The 21,320-nt window shown below is 50.3% G+C and overlaps 1 protein-coding gene across 1 annotated transcript in view; it reads right to left on the bottom strand.

Annotated features, from left to right (window-relative positions):
- The window catches only part of LOC139263732 (copine-4-like), a 378,262-nt gene that overhangs the window by 69,936 nt on the left and 287,006 nt on the right, over window positions 1–21,320 (bottom strand). The window contains exon 7 of the mRNA XM_070879764.1: window positions 1,822–1,838. Coding sequence (XP_070735865.1) covers window positions 1,822–1,838 — 17 coding nt within the window. The remainder of the gene's footprint in view (window positions 1–1,821; window positions 1,839–21,320) is intronic.

Genomic DNA, 21,320 nt, shown 5'->3' with positions numbered 1-21,320 from the left:
CTTGAACTAGATGAGGAGTCCAAGTCATGTTTGACTACAAATACTCATCTAGGTCTATATCAATTTAATAGGCTACCGTTTGGAGTGTCTTCCACCCCTGCCATATTCCAAGGGGTGATGAACCAGATTTTGCAACGTATTGAAGGGGTAGTATGTTATTTGGATGACATATTAATTTCAGCACCAAATAGGCAAATTCATAATAACATATTGAATGAAGTTCTCAAACGGCTAGAGAAGCACAGAGTACGAGTGTCTGCTCACAAGTGTGAGTTATTTCAAAACTCAGTGGAGTACTTAGGGTACAGAGTAGACAAAGATGGTTTACATCCAACCAAGGGAAAGCTGGATGCAATCAGAAATGCACCCACTCCCAGGAATGTCACTGAACTTTGATCATTTTTGGGTCTTTTGAACTATTATGGGAAGTTCCTACCAAATTTGGCTACAGTAGGACATCCACTGAATGAACTATTGAAAAAACAGGTACATTGGAAGTGGTCAGAAGAATGTGATACAGCATTCAAGGAGTGCAAAAGCAAATTGGTAGAGAGCACCATGTTAGTTCACTATGACGTATCTAAGGGGATCAAGCTAGCATGTGATGCCTCTCCGTATGGAGTTGGGGCAGTAATCTCTCATGTATCACGTAGTGGGGAGGAGAGACCAATTGCTTTTGCTTCACGCACTCTCAGTGCCAGTGAGAGTAATTATGCGCAAATTGAAAGGGAAGCTTTGGCATTAATTTTTGGTGTCAAGAAGTTTCACAAATACTTGTATGGTCATAAGTTTACCATCGTTACGGACCATAAGCCCCTAACAGCAATCCTCCATCCAAAGTCCCCAGTTCCAACATAGCTGCAGCCCGAATGCAGAGATGGGCTTTGATTTTGTCAGCATATACATATGATATTGAATACAGACGATCAGCTGATCACAGTAATGCTGATGCAATGTCTAGATTGCCTTCCCCATCACAAGTTACACCCGATAGAGAAGAAGTGTTTTATTTTTCATACATTGATGAACTGCCAGTCACAGCTGAAGAGATTGGTAGAGCAACTAAACGTGACCCAGTGATGTCAAAGGTGTATGAGTATATTGCAAATGGATGGCCAAAGCAGGTAACAGACAAAGATACACATCCATTCTTCATTCGTAGGATTGAATTATCAGTCAATAAAGATTGTATCATGTGGGGTGCAAGAGTGGTTATACCAAATAAATTCAGGTCCAAATTATTAGGAGACCTCCATGACCAGCACCTGGGAATGTGCTTGACCAAGAGTTTTGCACGCAGTTATTTATGGTGGCCAGGTCTTGATAAAGATATAGAGTACATCGTGAGTCAGTGTACGACATTTCAATCGGTAAGCAAGCAACCACCACCAGTACCATTACAGCCATGGAAATGGCCTCCCAGGGTGTGGCAAAGGCTATATATTGATTTTGCTGAGTTAGAAGGACAACAATTGTTCATTGTGATTGATAGCCATTCGAAGTTGGTTGAGGTGTTTCCAATGTGGAAAATAACAACAAATAAAACATTCGACATTTTATGAAGATTATTTTTTTCATTTGGCCCCCAGTAGAAATTATTTCTGATAATGGACCACAATTTCGTTCAGAAGAATTTGCACAATTCACGAGCAAAAATGGTGTGAAACATACCAAGGTTCCACCGTATCTCCCTGCTTCGAATGGTGCAGCAGAGCGCACTGTACAAATTGTAAAACGTGCCCTCATAAAACAAATGTTAGATCCAAATCCAAAGAAATGACAGTTGTCATTGGACCACAAATTGGCCAATTTTCTAATAACGTATCGTAATACTCCTCACACAACTACTGGTAGAACACCAGCAGAGTTGTTTCTCAAATGACAGCCATGAACCAGATTCTTGTTGTTAAAACCAAACTTAGAACAGTCCGTAGAAGAGACACAATGAAGACAGAAAGAGAATCACGATAGAGGTAGAGTTAGCGAGAGAAGTGTGAAATTAAACCAGAAGGTGAGAGTGAAGAACCATCACCATAAATGGTTAAAGTGGTTACCAGGAAGAGTGGTGAAGATATGTGATCCTCGCACATATTTGGTCAAGATGTTTGATCATGGACAGGTTAGGTTTGTTCACATTGATCATATTTTACCTACAGAGATGGAAGTGGTTGAAGGTGGGAATGATTCAATTATTCCTGACTCATCAGATAGTTTTGATATACCAGTAGCAAATTCTACATCCAATGTACTGGAAACAAATCCGAGAGAAAGTCAGAATTTAAGTCTGAGTCCGAGTCAGGCAGACAAACAGTCTGAAGTTAGAGAGAGTTCAAATGGAAATCAAGGACATCCCTTGGAAGAAAACTTTCCTCAGGATCAGCCTCGAATGAGTTTAAATTCGACACTATGTTTGGAAGGTTCTGTTCGAGAGCGAAGGTATCCTCTTCGAAACAGTAAACTAATGGTTAAGCTTGATTTGTAAATATGGCAAAATAAGTCCATATCCTTTGTTATATATAACCATGCAAGTTATGTATGATGATTGTTTGTTATAATTACTTCTTCATTAAGGAGGGAGAAGTGTAATATATATAGCTCCACACTGTGGACTCCTGTGGCACTGCAGCCAGTGCTGTTTATAATAATGGGAACAGGTCACCTGACTCTGGTAAGTTCCGGTATGTTCTGCCATCTTAAGGCTGTGTGTGTTTCTGTGAGTTACTGAAAATATAACAATATGGAAGCATGGATTAACCTGGCGATAATTATTCAAGTTCAAAAAAACAAGTTTCTTGGTCCTTGAGTAACTATTCAATAATGAAATTCAACGTAACATGAGCCATGATTGTGTTAACTGAGCGAGGGGACGCGAATCTCCCGATAGAGCAAAAACAATCACGAATAGTGAGGGTAGCTTCTGTGCTGAATTCAGTTTGCACTGATTGCTCAGATGCCAAGTTGGACACGGGGGGAAGATCCCACGGAAAGCCCGACCGAGAGCCATGTAATCAGGGAACAGCTCCTCCCCCCTCCCCCGTCGGAGCGCCCAGCCTGCTACATCACTGTCGCCCCGGACAGCCCCCCCCACCCCTGGCCCCGGGAGGGGACGCGTACACAGAGTGACAGCTGCACTGTAGCCAAGACCACTCGCTAGCAGTTATGCTGGGGATCGGTCAGACCCAACCTCGTGCGCTGACATCGACACGCATCGTTCACTGAGGAACAGCCAGCTGGAGGTGAAGGAACAAAATGCAAATTGCATCTTGTTTCAAAGGTCTGGATTCAAGGAGTTTACAGGGGCGGGGGGGGGGGGGGGTGGGGGCACTGGAGGGAGAAGCCGGCTTTCTGCAGTAATTGCCATTTGATTAAAGCCAACAATTATATTGAATTATGCACCACCAGATGGTTATGCAAATCTCCACAGACGATTCCTTCTGCTATGTTTCAGCGCCGTCATTGCCATCATTCATGTGCCAGGTCGCTAAGATTAACAGGCAACCGATCGCCGCTTAAAAAGGGCTTCTCTGCAACACCCCCCATCTGTCCCCCCACCCCCGCACCACCCCGCCCCCCCCCCCCCCCACCCCCACTCACCACACCCCCCCCCTCCGTGCCTCTGGATAAGGACAATTGTTTTTTAATTAATACGTTTTGTCATGAGCGCAAATGTCGTTCCGCACCATAATGTATGTACATGTGAGCATGCTCACAGGCTTGTGGAGCTCTTGCACTATGAGTGGCTTAGTCTGTCAGTCATAAGATCCGTCTTTTGCATAAGACGTTAAACCGAGGCCCCGTCTACTCTCTCAGGTGGGTGTAAAAGATCCCAGGGCACTATTTCGAAGAAGAGCAGGGGAGTTCTCCCCGGTGTCCTGGGGCCAATATTTATCCCTCAATCAACATCATGAAAACAGATTATCTGCTCATTGTCATATTGCTGTTTATGGGAGCTTGCTGAGCACAAATTAGCTGTCGCGTTTCCCACATTACAACAGTGACTACACTTCAAGAGTACTTCATTGGCTGTAAAGCAATTTGAGACGTCCGGAGGTTGTGGAATGCGCTATATAAATGCAAGTCTTTCTTTCTTTCAATAAAACCCCAGATAATTGAGTTCACCACGATGAGTTCTCCTGCTCTGCCATTCAATAAGATCATGGCTGATCTGATCTTGGCCTCAACTCCACTTCGCTGCCCGATCCCCATAACCCTCGACTCCCATGACAAAAAGTAGGACCTCAAAAGTAATAATCTCGGGATTGCTACCAGTGCCATGTGCTAGTCAGAGTAGGAATCGCAGGATAGCGCAGATGAATACGTGGCTTGAGCAGTGGTGCAGCAGGGAGGGATTCAAATTCCTGGGGCATTGGAACCGGTTCTGGGGGAGGTGGGACCAGTACAAACCGGACGGTCTGCACTTGGGCAGGACCGGAACCAATGTCCGAGGGGGAGTGTTTGCTAGTGCTGTTGGGGAGGAGTTAAACTAATATGGCAGGGGGATGGGAACCAATGCAGGGAGACAGAGGGAAACAAAATGGAGACAGAAGCAAAAGTCAGAAAGGAGATGAGTAAAAGTAGAGGGCAGAGAAACCCAAGGCAAAAAACAAAAAGGGACAATGTACAGCAAAATTCTAAAGGGTCAAAGTGTAATAAAAAGGCAAGCATGAAAGCTCGGTGCCTCAATGCGAGCAGTATTCGGAACCCAGGAGAGGGCTCTGAGCTAGTTAGAGTGGGTGAGAGCTCAGATGAACAGGACCCCAAGAAAGAATGCAAAAGGCAGGAGGCAACAGAGCAGAGTAGCACTGGGGTAAGTGTAAACCACAAGGTGATAGGAAGGGACAATATGTATGAATAAAAAGGGGCTGCAGGAGGGGTCAAAACTAAAAATCATGGTTTAAAAACTAGTATTAAAACACTTTACCTAAACGCACGCAGCATTCGAAATAAAGTAAATGAGTTGACGGCACAAATCATTACAAATGGATATGATTTGGTGGCCATTACAGAAACGTGGTTGCAGGGTGGCCAAGACTGGGAATTAAACATACAGGGGTATCTGACAATTCGGAAAGATAGACAAGAAGGGAAAGGAGGTGGGGTAGCTCTGTTAATAAAGGATGATATTAGGGCAGTTGTGAGAGACGATATTGGCTCTAATGAACAAAATGTTGAATCATTGTGGGTGGAGATTAGAGATAGTAAGAGGAAAAAGTCACTGGTGGGCGTAGTTTATAGGCCCCCAAATAATAACTTCACGGTGGGGTGGGCAATAATCAAGGGAATAATGGAGTCATGTGAAAAAGGAATGGCAGTAATCATGGGGGATTTTAACCTACATATCGATTGGTCAAATCAAATCGCATGGGGTAGCCTGGAGGAGGAATTCATAGAATGCATACGGGATTCTTAGAACAGTATGTTACAGAACCTACAAGGGAGCAAGCTATCTTAGATCTGGTCCTGTGTAATGAGACAGGAATAATAAATGATCTCCTAGTAAAAGATCCTCTCGGAATGAGTGATCACAGTATGGTTGAATTTGTAATACAGATTGAGGGTGAGGAAGTAGTGTCTCAAACGAGCGTACTATGCTTAAACAAAGGGGACTACAGTGGGATGAGGGCAGAGTTGGCTAAAGTAGACTGGAAACACAGACTAAACGGTGGCACAATTGAGGAACAGTGGAGGACTTTTAAGGAGCTCTTTCATAGTGCTCAACAAAAATATATTCCAGTGAAAAAGAAGGGCGGTAAGAGAAGGGATAACCAGCCGTGGATAACCAAGGAAATAAAGGAGAGTATCAAATTAAAAACCAAAGAAGATTGGGAAAATTTTAAACGACAGCAAAGAATGACTAAGAAAGCAATAAAGAAAGGAAAGATAGATTACGAAAGTAAACTTGCGCAAAACATAAAAACAGATAGTAAAAGCTTTTACCGATATATAAAATGGAAGAGAGTGACTAAAGTAAATGTTGGTCCCTTAGAAGATGAGAAGGGGGATTTAATAATGGGAAATGTGGAAATGGCTGAGACCTTAAACAATTATTTTGCTTCGGTCTTCACAGTGGAAGACACAAAAACCATGCCAAAAATTGCCTGTCACGGGAATGTGGGAAAGGAGGACCTTGAGACAATCACTATCACTAGGGAGGTAGTGCTGGACAGACTAATGGGACTGAAGGTAGACAAGTCCCCTGGTCCTGATGAAATGCATCCCAGGGTATTAAAAGAGATGGCGGAAGTTATAGCAGATGCATTCGTTATAATCTACCAAAATTCTCTGGACTCTGGGGAGGTACCAGCGGATTGGAAAGCAGCTAATGTAACACCTCTGTTTAAAAATGGGGGCAGACAAAAGGCAGGTAACTATAGGCCGGATAGTTTAACATCTGTAGTGGGGAAAATGCTTGAAGCTATCATTAAGGAAGAAATAGCGGGACATCTAGATAGGAATAGTGCAATCAAGCAGACGCAACATGGATTCATGAAGGGGAAATCATGTTTAACTAATTTACTGGAATTCTTTGAGGATATAATGAGCATGGTGGATAGAGGTGTACCGATGGATGTGGTGTATTTAGATTTCCAAAAGGCATTCGATGAGGTGCCACACAAAAGGTTACTGCAGAAGATAAAGGTACGTGGAGTCAGAGGAAATGTATTAGCATGGATCGAGAATTGGCTAGCTAACAGAAAGCAGAGAGTCGGGATAAATGGGTCCGTTTCAGGTTGGAAATCGGTGGTTAGTGGTGTGCCACAGGGATCGGTGCTGGGACCACAACTGTTTACAATATATAGATGACCTGGAAGAGGGGACAGAGTGTAGTGTAAAAAAATTTGCAGATGACACAAAGATTAGTGGGAAAGTGGGTTGTATAGAGGACACAGAGAGGCTGCAAAGAGATTTAGATAGGTTAAGCGAATGGGCTAAGGTTTGGCAGATGGAATACAATGTCGGAAAATGTGAGGTCATCCATCTTGGAAAAAAAAACAGTAAAATGGAATATTATTTGAATGGGGAGAAATTACAACATGCTGCGGTGCAGATGGACCTGGGGGTCCTTGTGCATGAATCCCAAAAAGTTAGTTTGCAGGTGCAGCAGGTAATCAGGAAGGCGAATGGAATGTTGGCCTTCATTGCGAGAGGGATGGAGTACAAAAGCAGGGAGGTCCTGCTGCAACTGTACAGGGTATTGGTGAGGCCGCACCTGGAGTACTGCGTGCAGTTTTGGTCACCTTGCTTAAGGAAGGATATACTAGCTTTGGAGGGGGTACAGAGACGATTCACTAGGCTGATTCCGGAGATGAGGGGGTTACCTTATGATGATAGATTGAGTAGACTGGGTCTTTACTCGTTGGAGTTCAGAAGGATGAGGGGTGATCTTATAGAAACATTTAAAATAATGAAAGGGATAGACAAGATTGAGGCAGAGAGGTTGTTTCCACTGGTCATGGAGACTAGAACTAGGGGGCACAGCCTCAAAATACGGGGGAGCCAATTTAAAACCGAGTTGAGAAGGAATTTCTTCTCCCAGAGGGTTGTGAATCTGTGGAATTCTCTGCCCAAGGAAGCAGTTGAGGCTAGCTCATTGAATGTGTTCAAGTCACAGATAGATAGATTTTTAACCAATAAGGGAATTAAGGGTTATGGGGAGCGGGCGGGTAAGTGGAGCTGAGTCCATGGCCAGATCAGCCATGATCTTGTTGAATGGCGGAGCAGGTTCGAGGGGCTAGATGGCCTACTCCTGTTCCTAATTCTTATGTTCTTATGTTCTTATGGCTCAAAAATCTGTCTAGCTCCACCTTAAATATATTCAACACGTTGTGAGCCTGGTGGATGAACTGGCAGATTGTTAACCCTTTGCTAATAAACCAGTCAGTTCTTTACAGGAAATGTGTAGCTGTGAATTCTTCAGCAAAGAACCCATGAAGCAAATACACTACACGCACCCCTCGCCACACCAGGAGCAGAGAAGGTTGAGAGGAGATTTGATCAACGTATTCAAAATCATGAGGGGTCTGGACAGAGTAGAGAGAGAGAAACTGTTCCCATTGGTGGAAGGGTCGGGAACCAGAGGACACAGATTTAAGGCGATTGGCAGAAGAACCAAAGGCGACATGAGGGAAAACGTTTTTACGCAGCGAGTGGTTAGGATCTGGAATGCACTGCCTGAGAGGGTGGTGGAGGCAGACTCAATCGCGGCTTTCAAAAGGGAGTTGGATAAGTACCTGAAGGAAAAAATTGCAGGGAAAGACCATTTCTCCTTATTTCCCTATTATTAGTAACTATCTTGTATTTTCTTCGGCAGCACCTCCCAAACCCGCGACCTCTACCGCCTAGAAGGACAAGGGCAGCAGGCGCATGGGAACACCACCACCTCCACGTTCCCCTCCCAGTCACACACCATCCTGACTTGGAAATATATCGGCCGTTCCTTCATCGTCGCTGGGTCACAATCCTGGAACTCCCTCCCTAACAGCACTGTGGGAGCACCTTCATCATCATTATCATCATAGGCAGTCCCTCGGAATCGAGGAAGACTTGCTTCCACGCTAAGAGAGAGTTCTTAGGTGACTGAACAGTCCAATACGAGAACCATAGTCCCTGTCACAGGTGGGACAGACAGTGGTTGAGGGAAAGGGTGGGTGGGACTGGTTTGCCGCACGCTCCTTCCGCTGCCTGCGCTTGGTTTCTGCATGCTCTCGGCGACGAGACTCGAGGTGCTCAGTGCCCTCCCGGATGCACTTCCTCCACTTAGGGCGGTCTTTGGCCAGTGACTCCCAGGTGTCGGCGGGGATGTTGCACTTTATTAAGTGAGGCTTTGAGGGTGTCCTTGAAATGTTTCCTCTGCCCACCTGGGGCTCGCTTGCCGTGTAGGAGTTCCGAGTAGAGCGCTTGCTTTGGGAGTCTCGTGTTGGGCATGTGGACGATGTGGCCTGCCCAACGGAGCTGGTCGAGTGTGGTCAGTGCTTCAATGCTGGGGATGTTGGCCTGGTCGAGACGTTGGTGTGTCTGTCCTCCCAGGGGATTTGCAGGATCTTGCGGAGACATCGTTGGTGATATTTCTCCAGCGAATTAAGGTGTCTAATGTACATGGTCCATGTCTCTGAGCCATACAGGAGGGCGGGTATCACTACAGCCCAGTAGACCGTGAGCTTGGTGACAGATTTGAGGGCCTTCACCACACGGACTGCAGTGGTTCAAGAAGGCGGCTCACCACCACCTTCTCAAGGGCAGTTAGGGCTGGGCAATAAATGCCGGCCTTGCCACGGATGCCCATGTTGCATGAACGAATAAAGTAAAACATGCAACCTCTCCACGCATTCCAGTCCACAAAGGCCGCTCTCACATCCTACGAACCAATGGAAAAATAATGAAAATGATTATTCTCAGTCCATCATCTTCAACAAATCCCTTCAGTGCTGAGCAGATGGTTGGTGTAAGTTCAGGGATCTCCCTGACGATCAGGGAGGAGCAACCCTCTCCTCAACTTATTCCTCAACTGTGTTTGAAAGTGTATGAAAAATGCGGACGTGATTTCTTTGGTGGTGAAAATGAGAGTGCAGCCATCAACACTCATTGGGTCATATATGCACCTTTTAAAAGCAGCGCCCTGGAGGCCTCGGGAGCAGCGTGGAGGCCCCGACCTGGGTGAGAACATCAGCGGCAGGACGGGGCCACAAAAGGAGCAGCGAGCGGAGGCCCCGGGAGCAGCGTGGGGGCGTACCACGGCAGGGAGCAGCGTGGGGGCGTACCACGGCAGGGAGCAGCGTGGGGGCGTACCACGGCAGGGAGCAGCGTGGGGGTGTACCACGGCAGGGAGCAGCGTGGGGGCGTACCACGGCAGGGAGCAGCGTGGGGGCGTACCACGGCAGGGAGCAGCGTGGGGGCGTACCACGGCAGGGAGCAGCGTGGGGGCGTACCACGGCAGGGAGCAGCGTGGGGGCGTACCACGGCAGGGAGCAGCGTGGGGGCGTACCACGGCAGGGAGCAGCGTGGGGGTGTACCACGGCAGGGAGCAGCGTGGGGGCGTACCACGGCAGGGAGCAGCGTGGGGGTGTACCACGGCAGGGAGCAGCGCGAGCTGGTGCAGGTGGGCGACGGCAGCGAAGAGTGACGTCATCAAGGTCCAGGTCGGTGATTGGAGCGTGGGCAGGTACAGCAGGAGCGGCGAGGTCGGGGCGAAGGAGCGGCGAGAGATTGTAGAGGGACGTGATCGGGGCCCAGGGGAGGCGTGAGTTCGGGGCCAGGGGCCCAGGGGCAACACGGGCCCAGCCCACACTGCGGTATGTGTGTATATGCGGGGGTATGGCGAGAAAGCAGGAATGGGGTACTGAAGTTGCATGTTCAGCCATGAACTCATTGAATGGCGGTGCAGGCTCGAAGGGCCGAATGGCCTACTCCTGCACCTATTTTCTATGTTTCTATGTTTCTATGTGTGCGCACTAGGTCCGTGCAGCAGAGCTGGTCTCCAGTCGTCCTGGTTAACCCTTGCCACTGGACCAAGACCTCGCTCTGTCAAGCCCGTGTGGTGGCTGGTGTGCAACGGTCACCCCACGTTAAAAAAATCCACCCACAGGCATCTTCCACCCTTCAGGATGTAGTTCGGGATCTGGAATATTAGGTCCTTCATTGAAACACCTGTGAACTCATCCCTTTTTGGCGTGGAAGCAAGTCATCCTCACTTCGAGGGACCGCCTGTGATGCTAATGAATATATGCAGACTCCTGACTGTGTTACCTAGTCCCATTAACCAGGACTCCACACTCAAACCTTTCCACCAATGTTGACAGCAATGTATCCAGCTGGAAACGCAGCAGTTCTTCAATAATCCAGCCACCAAAACAACACTGAGCATCCCCGATTATAATCACTCCACCATCGGTGGCCGTGCCTTCAGCTACCTGGGCCCCAAGCTCTGGAACCCCCTCCCTAACCCTCTGCGCCTCTCTCCCCTCCTCTAAGATGCTCCTTAAAACCGACCTCTTTGACCCAAGCTTCTGGTCAGCTGCCCTAATTTCTCCTTGTGTGGCTCTCTGTCAAATTTTGTTTGATAACACTCCTGTGAAACGCCTTGGGTCGTTTCACTACATTAAAGGCGCTATATAAATTCAAGTTGTTGTTGTTGTCTTTGCATCGACTCCGGTAAACTAATAAAAATATGGTAACTCAAATTATTCCAATCAAACATTTTATTAGTTTCAACCACTTTGCTTGTTGAAGGGTAAGTTATTCCATGCACTTACACCTGGGAACTGAGTATATAATAAAACCAAACCTATTAGACCAGAGATGTCTTCATACAACCTTGTGATTTACTTAGCAAATGAGCCGTGTAGTTTCACATCGAATGGATATTATGTAATTGGCAGTGATGAAGGTTGTACAGAAACATCCTGGGAAACCATTCTTAACTTCTGATGAAAGGCTACGGACTTGAAATGATGGCTGGAGTTTTAATCCGGAGCCATGGCTCAGTGGGCAGCACCCTCGCCTCGGAGTCAGAGGTTGTGGGTTCAAGTCCCACTCCAGAGACTGCAGCACAAAAATCTAGGCTGACACTCCCAGTGCAGTACTGAGTGAGTGCCGCACTGTCGGAGGGGCACCGCTGAGGGAGCGCTGCACTGTCGGAGGGGCAGTACTGAGGGAGTGTCGGAGGGGCAGTGCTGAGGGAGTGCCGCACTGTCGGAGGGGCAGTACTGAGGGCGTGCCGCACTGTCGGAGGGGCAGTACTGAAGGAGCGCTGCACTGTGGGAGGGGCAGTACTGTGGGAGTGCCGCACTGTGGGAGGGGCAGTACTGAGGGAGTGCCACACTGTCGGAGGGGCACTACTGAGGGAGTGCTGCACTGTCGGAGGGGCAGTACTGAGGGAGTGCCGCACTGTCGGAGGGGCAGTGCTGAGGGAGTGCCGCACTGTCGGAGGGGCAGTGCTGAGGGAGTGCTGCACTGTCGGAGGGGCAGTACTGAGGGAGTGCCGCACTGTCGGAGGGGCACTACTGAGGGAGTGCTGCACTATCGGAGGGGCAGTACTGAGGGAGTGCCGCACTGTCGGAGGGGCAGTACTGAGGGAGTGCCGCACTGTCGGAGGGGCACTGCTGAGGGAGTGCTGCACTATCGGAGGGGCAGTACTGAGGGAGTGCCGCACTGTCGGAGGGGCAGTGCTGAGGGAGCGCCGCACTGCCGGAGGGGCAGTACTGAGGGAGTGCCGCACTGTCGGAGGGGCAGTGCTGAGGGAGCACCGCACTGCCGGAGGGGCAGTACTGAGGGAGTGCCGCACTGTCGGAGGGGCAGTGCTGAGGGAGCACCGCACTGCCGGAGGGGCAGTCACACCAGTAAGACTTTCCAGTCAGGGAAAGCAGTAGATATCGAGTCAGAAAACAGATTGTTAATTGGGGCACGAAGCGTTTTGTTCCAGCCCTTTCTGATTATTTACCATTAAAAGCGAGTATGAGGAATGCAAAACGAAACAAAAAAGAAAGTGACATTTAACCCCACACCAGCAGTAAATATTTACAGAAAATACTGTCCCCCCCCCCCCCCCCCCGCCCCGAACCACCTTGGCGCAAGTTGTGCCCTCGGACTCCTGGGATTTCGCCCACATTCAGAATTTGACAGGTTCTCCCCACAGCACCATTGAAAGAAGAGAAAAACGTAAGAATTAGGAGCAGGAGTCGGCCATTCGGCCCCTCGAGCCTGCTCCGCCATTCAATAAGATCACGGCTGATCTTCGACCTCAACTCCACTTTCCCGCCCGATCCCCATATCCCTCGATTCCCCGAGAGTCCAAAAATCTATCGATCTCAGCCTTGAATATACTCAACGACTCAGCATCCACAGCCCTCTGGGGCAGAGAATTCCAAAGATTCACCACCCTCTGAGTGAAGAAATTCCTCCTCATCTCAGTCCTAAATGGCTGACCCCTTATCCTGAGACTGTGACCCCTGGTTCTAGGCTCCCCAGCCCGGGGGAAACATCCTCCCAGCATCTACCCTGTCAATCCCCCTCAGAATCTTGTGTGTCTTACATTCTGTCCACCACCAACAGAAGGAAAAGTTAAAAGATGCTGAAAATCTCAAAAGCAAAATCTATAAATGTTGGGGACTCATAGTATCTGTCCATGTGACTGGGGAGAAGATGCGGGGCAGCACTCCGAGTGTGGACCTACCTTTGGTAGTGAAAGACAAGATGTGGTCAGGCGTACTAATGCAATCAGGGGGAACTATCTCCAGGAATCATGTGTGGAATGATGGAACAGCATTAAGGGGGAGAAATTGGGCTGTTTAGCGCCACTGTTAGCACTTGAGCACCGCGCTGTCCGTGACCTTCAGCGATGGATTAGCGGTGGCGATGACAGTTTGCGCTGCGCTCGCTAGCCTCGCTCACTCCGTGATGTCACCGAGCACACCACGCCCCCGTAGCCCCGCGTTTGCTAAATTCAGTCTCTGGCCTGTGCTGGCGCCCGGCACTGAGACCGGTCAGGGGAAAGCAGTCGGTCCGGCGATGGTCCCGAGGCGGTATCGTCCGCAGTGCGAGGTCAGTGCTGAAATCTGTGTTTAAACTTCTATGTACAGGTTGAACCTTTCTTATCCAAGACCACCCCTCGTCTGGGACCACCCCTCGTCCGGCACCACCCTTCGTCCGGGACCACCCATCGACCGGGACCACCCATCGACCGGGACCACCCATCGTCCAGCACCACCCCTCGTCCTGCACCACCCCTCGTCCGGGACCACCCATCGACCGGGGCCACCCATCGTCCAGCACCACCCCTCGTCCTGCACCACCCCTCGTCCTGCACCACCCCTCGTCCGGGACCACCCCTCGTCCGGGACCACCCCTCGTCCGGGACCACCCATCGACCGGGACCACCCATCGTCCAGCACCACCCCTCGTCCGGCACCACCCTTCGTCCGGGACCACCCATCGACCGGGACCACCCATCGTCCAGCACCACCCCTCGTCCTGCACCACCCCTCGTCCTGCACCACCCCTCGTCCGGGACCACCCCTCGTCCGGGACCACCCCTCGTCCGGGACCACCCATCGTCCAGCACCACCCCTCGTCCTGCACCACCCCTCGTCCTGCACCACCCCTCGTCCGGGACCACCCCTCGTCCGGGACCACCCATCGTCCGGGACCACCCCTCGTCCTGCACCACCCCTCGTCCGGGACCATCCCTCGTCCGAGACCATCCCTCATCCAGCACCACTCCTCGTCCGAGACCATCCCTTGTCCTGCACCACCCCTCGTCCGGGACCACCCCTCGTCCGGGATCATTCCCGGCCGCATGGACCATTCCCAGCCACAGGGTGGTGCAGGCACAGAACTCCGGCCATCAAGATCCTACTCACCGATACAATATTGCTCCTCAATCAGCTGCCTCCTCTTCCTCGTCCTGAGGGAACTCCTCGTCCTGAGGGAACTCCTGCAGCCACAGTCCTCGGGCCGGCCACTCCTCCCCACAGCGCTCCCTCTGGGAGGGGGTCGGGCCGACTCTTTGGGACCCGCCGACTCTTCATGGCCCATGGACTCTTCGAGGCCCGCTCGGGCCACTAATCTCCTCTCCCTCCCCTGAACTCGGGCGACTTCCTCCTCTATGACCTCCCCTCACCCGGCACAGGCCAGGTCCCGAGGGTGCCGGGTAGGGGATGTTCAACCTGTATTTTTGGCGGTGTGGGTGTGGGTGAAAGTTTAGTGAATTTTGCAGCAGGATTCTTTTTCCATCTTCAGATGTTAGGACGCCGGCATCCCAGCAGGAAAACACTGCGTCGGCCTCCTGCGCGATCGCTCTGTTAGCGCCCGAGGAGCAGTGTGTAACGCTTCCCTTCGTGCTCCACTCCCCTCTTGGGGGCGAAACAACCGAATATCCCACTTTGAGGTGGTAGACATCGCCCGGCGCTAAAGGTAGCGACCAGGCACCGTCAGCGCCTCAAAGCGGGCGGTAACGAATTTCAGGCCCAAAGTCATTACAGAGACGGAGGGCAGCAAATAACTAAGGGAGTGAGAGACCTGAGGAAATGAGAGAGGCAGAAAATATGGAAATACAAAATTAAAAGTGGTTTGAAAATGAGAAGCTAGCTAAAGTCCAACGTTACTTCGGTTACTGTTGGAACCAGAGTATTGCAGAGTGCTGAGGCAGGGTAGCATACTGGTTATGTTACTGGGGCAGTAATCCAAAGGCTTAGACCAATGATCTGCAGACATGAGTTCATATAGCGCCTTTAACGAAGCAAAACGTCCCAAGACGCTTCACAGGAGCGATTATCAAACAAAATTTGTCCCCGAGCCACATAAGGAGATATTTCTTTTTGTTATACATGCAGACTATAGATATACTCTCTGTGTAGTCACTGTATTGTAGCCTAAGATGGAGACTTGTTACCTGATGCACTATCAATAAGGTTTACACTGTGTATATACTATGCTGGCACCACTAGAGGGTGCAACTGGTGGAGGCCGGAGTTTCTTGCCCCTGTGGCAGAGGCTGTCCACCAGAGGGCACTGCGGTGGGAGACCTGAGGGTCACCTGCATAGGTGTGCAGGGCCCAGTATAAAAGGCTGCCCACCATGCTTGTGCCTCACTCTGGAGTTACGAATAAAGGACCAAGGTCACTACAGTTTGGGTAACACACATTGCCTCGTGGAGTCATTCATAAGTACATCACAGACATAACACTTTTCTCAGAGGGTTGTAAATCTGTGAAATTCTCTGCCCCAGAGAGCTGTGGAGGCGGAGATAGACAGATTTTTGAGCGATAAGGGAGTCAAGGGTTAGCTTAGAGCCTTGGCAGTTGAAGGCACGGCCACCAATGGTGGAGCGACTAAAATCAGGATTGGGCAAGAAGCCAGAATTAGAGGAGCGTGGGGGGGTTTGTGGGGCCGGAGGAGGTTACGGAGATCGGCAGTCCCTCGGAATCGAGGAAGACTTGCTTCCACTCTTAACATGAGTCGTTAGGTGACTGAACAGTCCAATATGAGAGCCACAGTCCCTGTCACAGGTGGGACAGACAGTGGTTGAGGGTAAGGGAGGGTGGGACTGGTTTGCCGCACGCTCCTTCCGCTGCCTGCGCTTGGTTTCTGCATGCTCTCGGCGACGAGACTCGAGGTGCTCAGCGCCCTCCCGGATGCACTTCCTCCACTTAGGGCGGTCTTTGGCCAGGGACTCCCAGGTGTCAGTGGGGATGTTGCACTTTATCAGGAAGGCTTTGAGGGTGTCCTTGTAACGTTTCCTCTGCCCACCTGGGGCTCGTTTGCCGTGAAGGAGTTCCGAGTAGAGCGCTTGCTTTGGGAGTCTCGTGTCTGGGACATGCGGACAATGTGGCCCGCCCAGCGGAGCTGGTCGAGTGTGGTCAGTGCTTCGATGCTGGGGATGTTGGCCTGGTCGAGAACGCTAACGTACAAAAGTGCTTACAGTATCAGTCCAAAATGTGCAGAGTTCTACGTAAAGTAAACTTTTCAAAAAGAAAATTAACCAAGGCAACCCTTTTAGAATGGATATGAAAGCTGTGAATAGCCGTTGCATTTCAGCAAACACCTTTTATGAAGCAGAAGTTCGAAATGCTTTGTGAAGATTTCCCGTTGGTTTGACTGAATCATCCAATGAAAAGCTTACAGCATGTGCCAGTAAAGTGATTTATCTTTCTGTAAATAGATTCTGGCACAGGGGAAACATGACTATTTATAGCTCAATGATACCTCGACACTCCAAATAGTTAGTTGGGACTGTCACTCTTCAGTGACTGAGTTTTCGTTTATTCACTAAAGAGGCAGCGGTGCTGTGTAATCTTGATTGAGATCCTGTGACTTGTGGCCCGATATCCGAACTTCTAGGAAGTTTAAAATTCTGACGGGTTTAGACAGGTTAGATGCAGGAAGAATGTTCCCAATGTTGGGGAAGTCCAGAACCAGGGGTCACAGTCTAAGGATAAGGGGTCAGCCATTTAGGACCGAGATGAGGAGAAACTTCTTCACCCAGAGAGTGGTGAACCTGTGGAATTCTCTACCACAGAAAGTTGTTGAGGCCAATTCACTAAATATATTCAAAAAGGAGTTAGATGTAGTCCTTACTACTCGGGGGATCAAGGGGTATAGTGAGAAAGCAGGATGGGGGTACTGAAGTTTCATGTTCAGCCATGAACTCATTGAATGGCGGTGCAGGCTAGAAGGGCCGAATGGCCTGCTCCTGCACCTATTTTCTATGTTTCTATGCTTTTATGTATATTCCGGGAACAGTATACAAAGCCACATTCAATCAAGGATTTATTTACAAAACTCAAACTGGCTGCAGTTTTAAGACCTTAAAAGAGGAAAGGAGATTTGAATCGCACTTCACAATGAGGGAGAAAAGAATAAAAAGACTTGCATTTATTTAGCGCCTTTCACGACCACCGGAGATCCCAAAGCGCTTCACAGCCAATGAAGTACTTTTTGGAGTGCAGTCACTGTTGTAATGTGGGAAATGACAATTTGCGCACAGCAAGCTCCCACACACAGCCATGTGACCAGATAATCTGTTTTAGTGATGTTGATTGAGGGATAAATATTGGCCCCAGGACACCGGGGAGAACTCCCCTGCTCTTCTTCGAAATAGTGCCATGGGATCTTTTACATCCACCTGAGAGAGCAGACGGGGCCTCGGTTTAACGTCTCATCTAAAAGACGGCACCTCCAACAGTGCAGCACTCCCTCAGTACTGCCCCTCCGACCTCCGATAGTGCGGTGCTCCCTCACTACTGACCCTCCGACAGTGCAGCACTCCCTTAGTACTGCCTCTCCGACAGTGTGGCGCTCCCTCAGTACTGACCCTCCAACAGTGCGGCACTCCCTCAGTACTGCCCCTGTGACAGTGCAGCACTCCCCCTCCGACAGTGCGGCACTCCCTCAGTACTGCTCCTCCGACAGTGCAGTGCTCCCTCAGTACTGCCCCTCCTACAGTGCAGCACTCCCTCAGTACTGCCCCTCCGACAGTGTGGCGCTCCCTCAGTACTGCCCCTCCGACAGTGCAGCACTCCCTCAGTACTGCCCCTCCGACAGTGCGGCGCTCCCTCAGTACTGCCCCTCCGACAGTGCAGCGCTCCCTCAGTACTGCCCCTCCGACAGTGCAGTGCTCCCTCAGTACTGCCCCTCCGACAGTGCGGCACTCCCTCACTACTGACCCTCCGACAGTGCAGCACTCTCTTAGTACTGCCCCTCCGACAGTGTAGCGCTCCCTCAGTACTGCCCCTCCAACATTGCAGCGCTCCCTCAGTACTGCCCCTGCGACAGTGCAGCACTCCCTCAGTACTGCCCCTCCGACAGTGCAGCACTCCCTCAGTACTGCCCCTGCGACAGTGCAGCACTCCCTCAGTACTGCCCCTCCGACAGTGCGGCACTCCCTCAGTACTGACCCTCCGACAGTGCAGCACTCTCTTAGTACTGCCCCTCTGACAGTGCGGCACTCCCTCAGTACTGTCCCTCCGACAGTGCAGCACTCTCTTAGTACTGCCCCTCCGACAGTGCAGCACTCTCTTAGTACTGCCCCTCCGACAGTGCAGCACTCTCTTAGTAATGCACTGGGAGTGTCAGCCTCGATTTTTGTGCTCGAGTTCCTGCAGTGGGACTTGAACCTGCAACCTTCTGACTCAGAGGCGAGGGTGCTGCCCACTGAGCCACGGCTGTCAATGGACTGGACACGTTGATGGGGTGAGATGAAAGGACTCGTGTTGAGCATAAACACCAGCATGGACCTGTTTTCTTCACGGGATGTGAATGTCGCTGGCAAGGCCAGTATTTATTGCCAATCCCTAATTGACCTCGAGAAGGTGGAGGTGAGCCGCCTTCTTCAATACAAGCGAGTGTCTCGCTGGGCCATTTCAGAGGGCAGTTAAGCGTCAACCACTTTGCTGTGGGTCTGGAGTCACATATCGGCCAGACCGGGTAAGGGTGGCAGATTTCCTTCGAGGACATCAGTGACCATAGAAACATAGAAACATAGAAAATAGGAGCAGTAGTAGGCCATTCGGCCCTTCGAGCCTGCACCACCATTCAATATGATCATGGCTGATCATCGATCTCAACACCATATTCCCGCTTTCTCCCCATACCCCTTGATGTCGTTTGTGTCTAGAAATCTATCTGTCTCCCTCTTAAATATATTCAGTGACTTGGCCTCCACAACCTTCTGTGGTAGAGAATTCCACAGGTTCACCACCCTCTGAGTGAGAACATTTCTCCTCAGCTCGGTCCTAAATTTCCTACCCTGTATCCTGAGACTGTGACCCCTTGTTCTAGACTTCCCAGCCCCGGGGAAACATCCTCCCCGCATCCAGTCTGTCCAACCCCGTCAGTATTTTATACGTTTCAATGAGATCCCCTCTCATTCTTCGAAACTCCAGTGAATACAGGCCCAGTCGATCCAATCTCTCTTCAAACCAGATGAGTTTTTATGACAATCCAATCTGGTAGTTTCATGGTCACTGATACTAGCTTGTTATTCTAGATTGATTTAATTAACTGAATTTAAATTCAGGTCGGAGGTCGGAGTGTCGCCCAGTCACACAGCCGACATCGACCAACAAAACCACCATTCAATCGTTGGGCGGTGCTCTGTGAGTCACAGAAATAGATCGTGCACAGGAATACACGTTAACTGCAATCCACTCACGATTCCTCCGTCCCCACTCGGTTACTCCGAGAGTGCGATGTTTGACCACGACAGACTGGGGCTCAAAGGGCCGGAAATTGCCCCGATTCGGGGGGGGGGGTAGGGGGGTGGGGGGTTGGCGTTAACCTTCCGGGGCTGCGACGTTAAATCTGCCGCTGCGTGGAGCACAAGGCCCCGCCCCTTCCATTAAAGGGGAAGGGCCGCTGTACACTCTGCTGGCCCCTTTAAGGAAAACGCCATTGCGACTCGTTAGCGCCCCCGGAGGCACTAACGGGGCAATAAAAAAGGGGCAAATTCGCCCCCATACTGCTCCAATCCCTCCTTGGGATGATTCATCTCTGGGGACAGAGCCCATTGCATTTAGCCTCCCACCAACTTTACATCCCCTTCAATATGAACTGGTATTTACTAAAGAAAGACTTGCATTTCTATAGCGCCTTTCACGGCCACCAGACATCCCAAAGCGATTTACAGCCAATGAAGTACTTTGTGAAGTAATGTTGCAAGTATTGTGAGAAGCCTCATGCTGTCACTTCCCTCCCGACCCACCACACCAATCAGCATGGAATATTTTATGCACGACTTTCCTCAACCCCATTAAAAAAAACTCTTCATAAACCAGGTGCATAGGAATAAAGCTTGGCTCAATTTCACAATCAGGTTTGAAGAGTAAATCCAGCACTCCCACACTGCGATCGCGAGCTGTGCTCAGGGTGAGCAGGGATCAGACAGAGAGCTATAACCGTGTAGAACTGTTTCTCCAATCCTCGCTCCCTCGGGATTGCTGCGTGGACCGTTAAATCCAACGTGTTTGTATCCCAGAACAACCTGTATTTATATAGCGCCTTTACCGTAGTGAAACGTCCCAGGGCGCTTCACAGGAGTGTTATAAAACAAAATTTGACACCGAGCCGCATAAGTAGAAATTAGGGCAGGTTGGTCAAAGAGTTCGGTTTTAAGGAGCGTCTTGAAGGAGGAGAGAGAGGTAGAGAGGTGGAGAGGTTTAGGGAGGGAGTTCTAGAGCTTGGGGCCCAGGCAACAGAAGGCACGGCCACCGATGGTGGAGCGATTATAATCAGGGATGGTCAGGAGGGCAGAATTAGAGGAGCGCAGACATCTCGGGGGGTTGTGGGGCTGGAGGAGATTACAGAGATAGGGAGGGGCGAGGGCCATGGAGGGATTTGAAAACAAGGATGAGAATTTTGAAATTGAGGCGTTGTTTAACCGGGAGCCAATGTAGGTCAGCGAGCACAGGGGGTGATGGGTGAGCGGGACTTGGTGCGAGTTAGGACACGGGGCAGCGAGCATAGCGGGTGATGGGTGAGCGGGACTTGCTGCGAGTTAGGACACGGGGCAGCAAGCACAGGGAGTGATGGGTGAGTGGGACTTGGTGCGAGTTAGGACACGTGGCAGCGAGCACAGGGGATGATGGATGAGCGGGACTTGGTGCGAGTTAGGTCATGGGGCAGCGAGCACAGGGGGTGATGGGTGAGCGGGACTTCGTGCGAGTTAGGACATGGACAGCCGAGTTTTGGATCACCTCTAGTTTACGTAGGGTAGAATGTGGGAGGCCAGCCAGGAGTGCTTTGTAATAGTCAATTCTAGAGGTAACAAAGGCACGGACGAGGGCTTCAGCAGTGGATGAGCTGAGGCAAGGGGTGGAGACGGGCGATGT

This window comes from Pristiophorus japonicus, chromosome 5, assembly GCF_044704955.1.
Source record: "Pristiophorus japonicus isolate sPriJap1 chromosome 5, sPriJap1.hap1, whole genome shotgun sequence".
Taxonomy (NCBI): domain Eukaryota; kingdom Metazoa; phylum Chordata; class Chondrichthyes; family Pristiophoridae; genus Pristiophorus; species Pristiophorus japonicus.
This window is presented reverse-complemented; position numbering and strand designations above follow the sequence as displayed.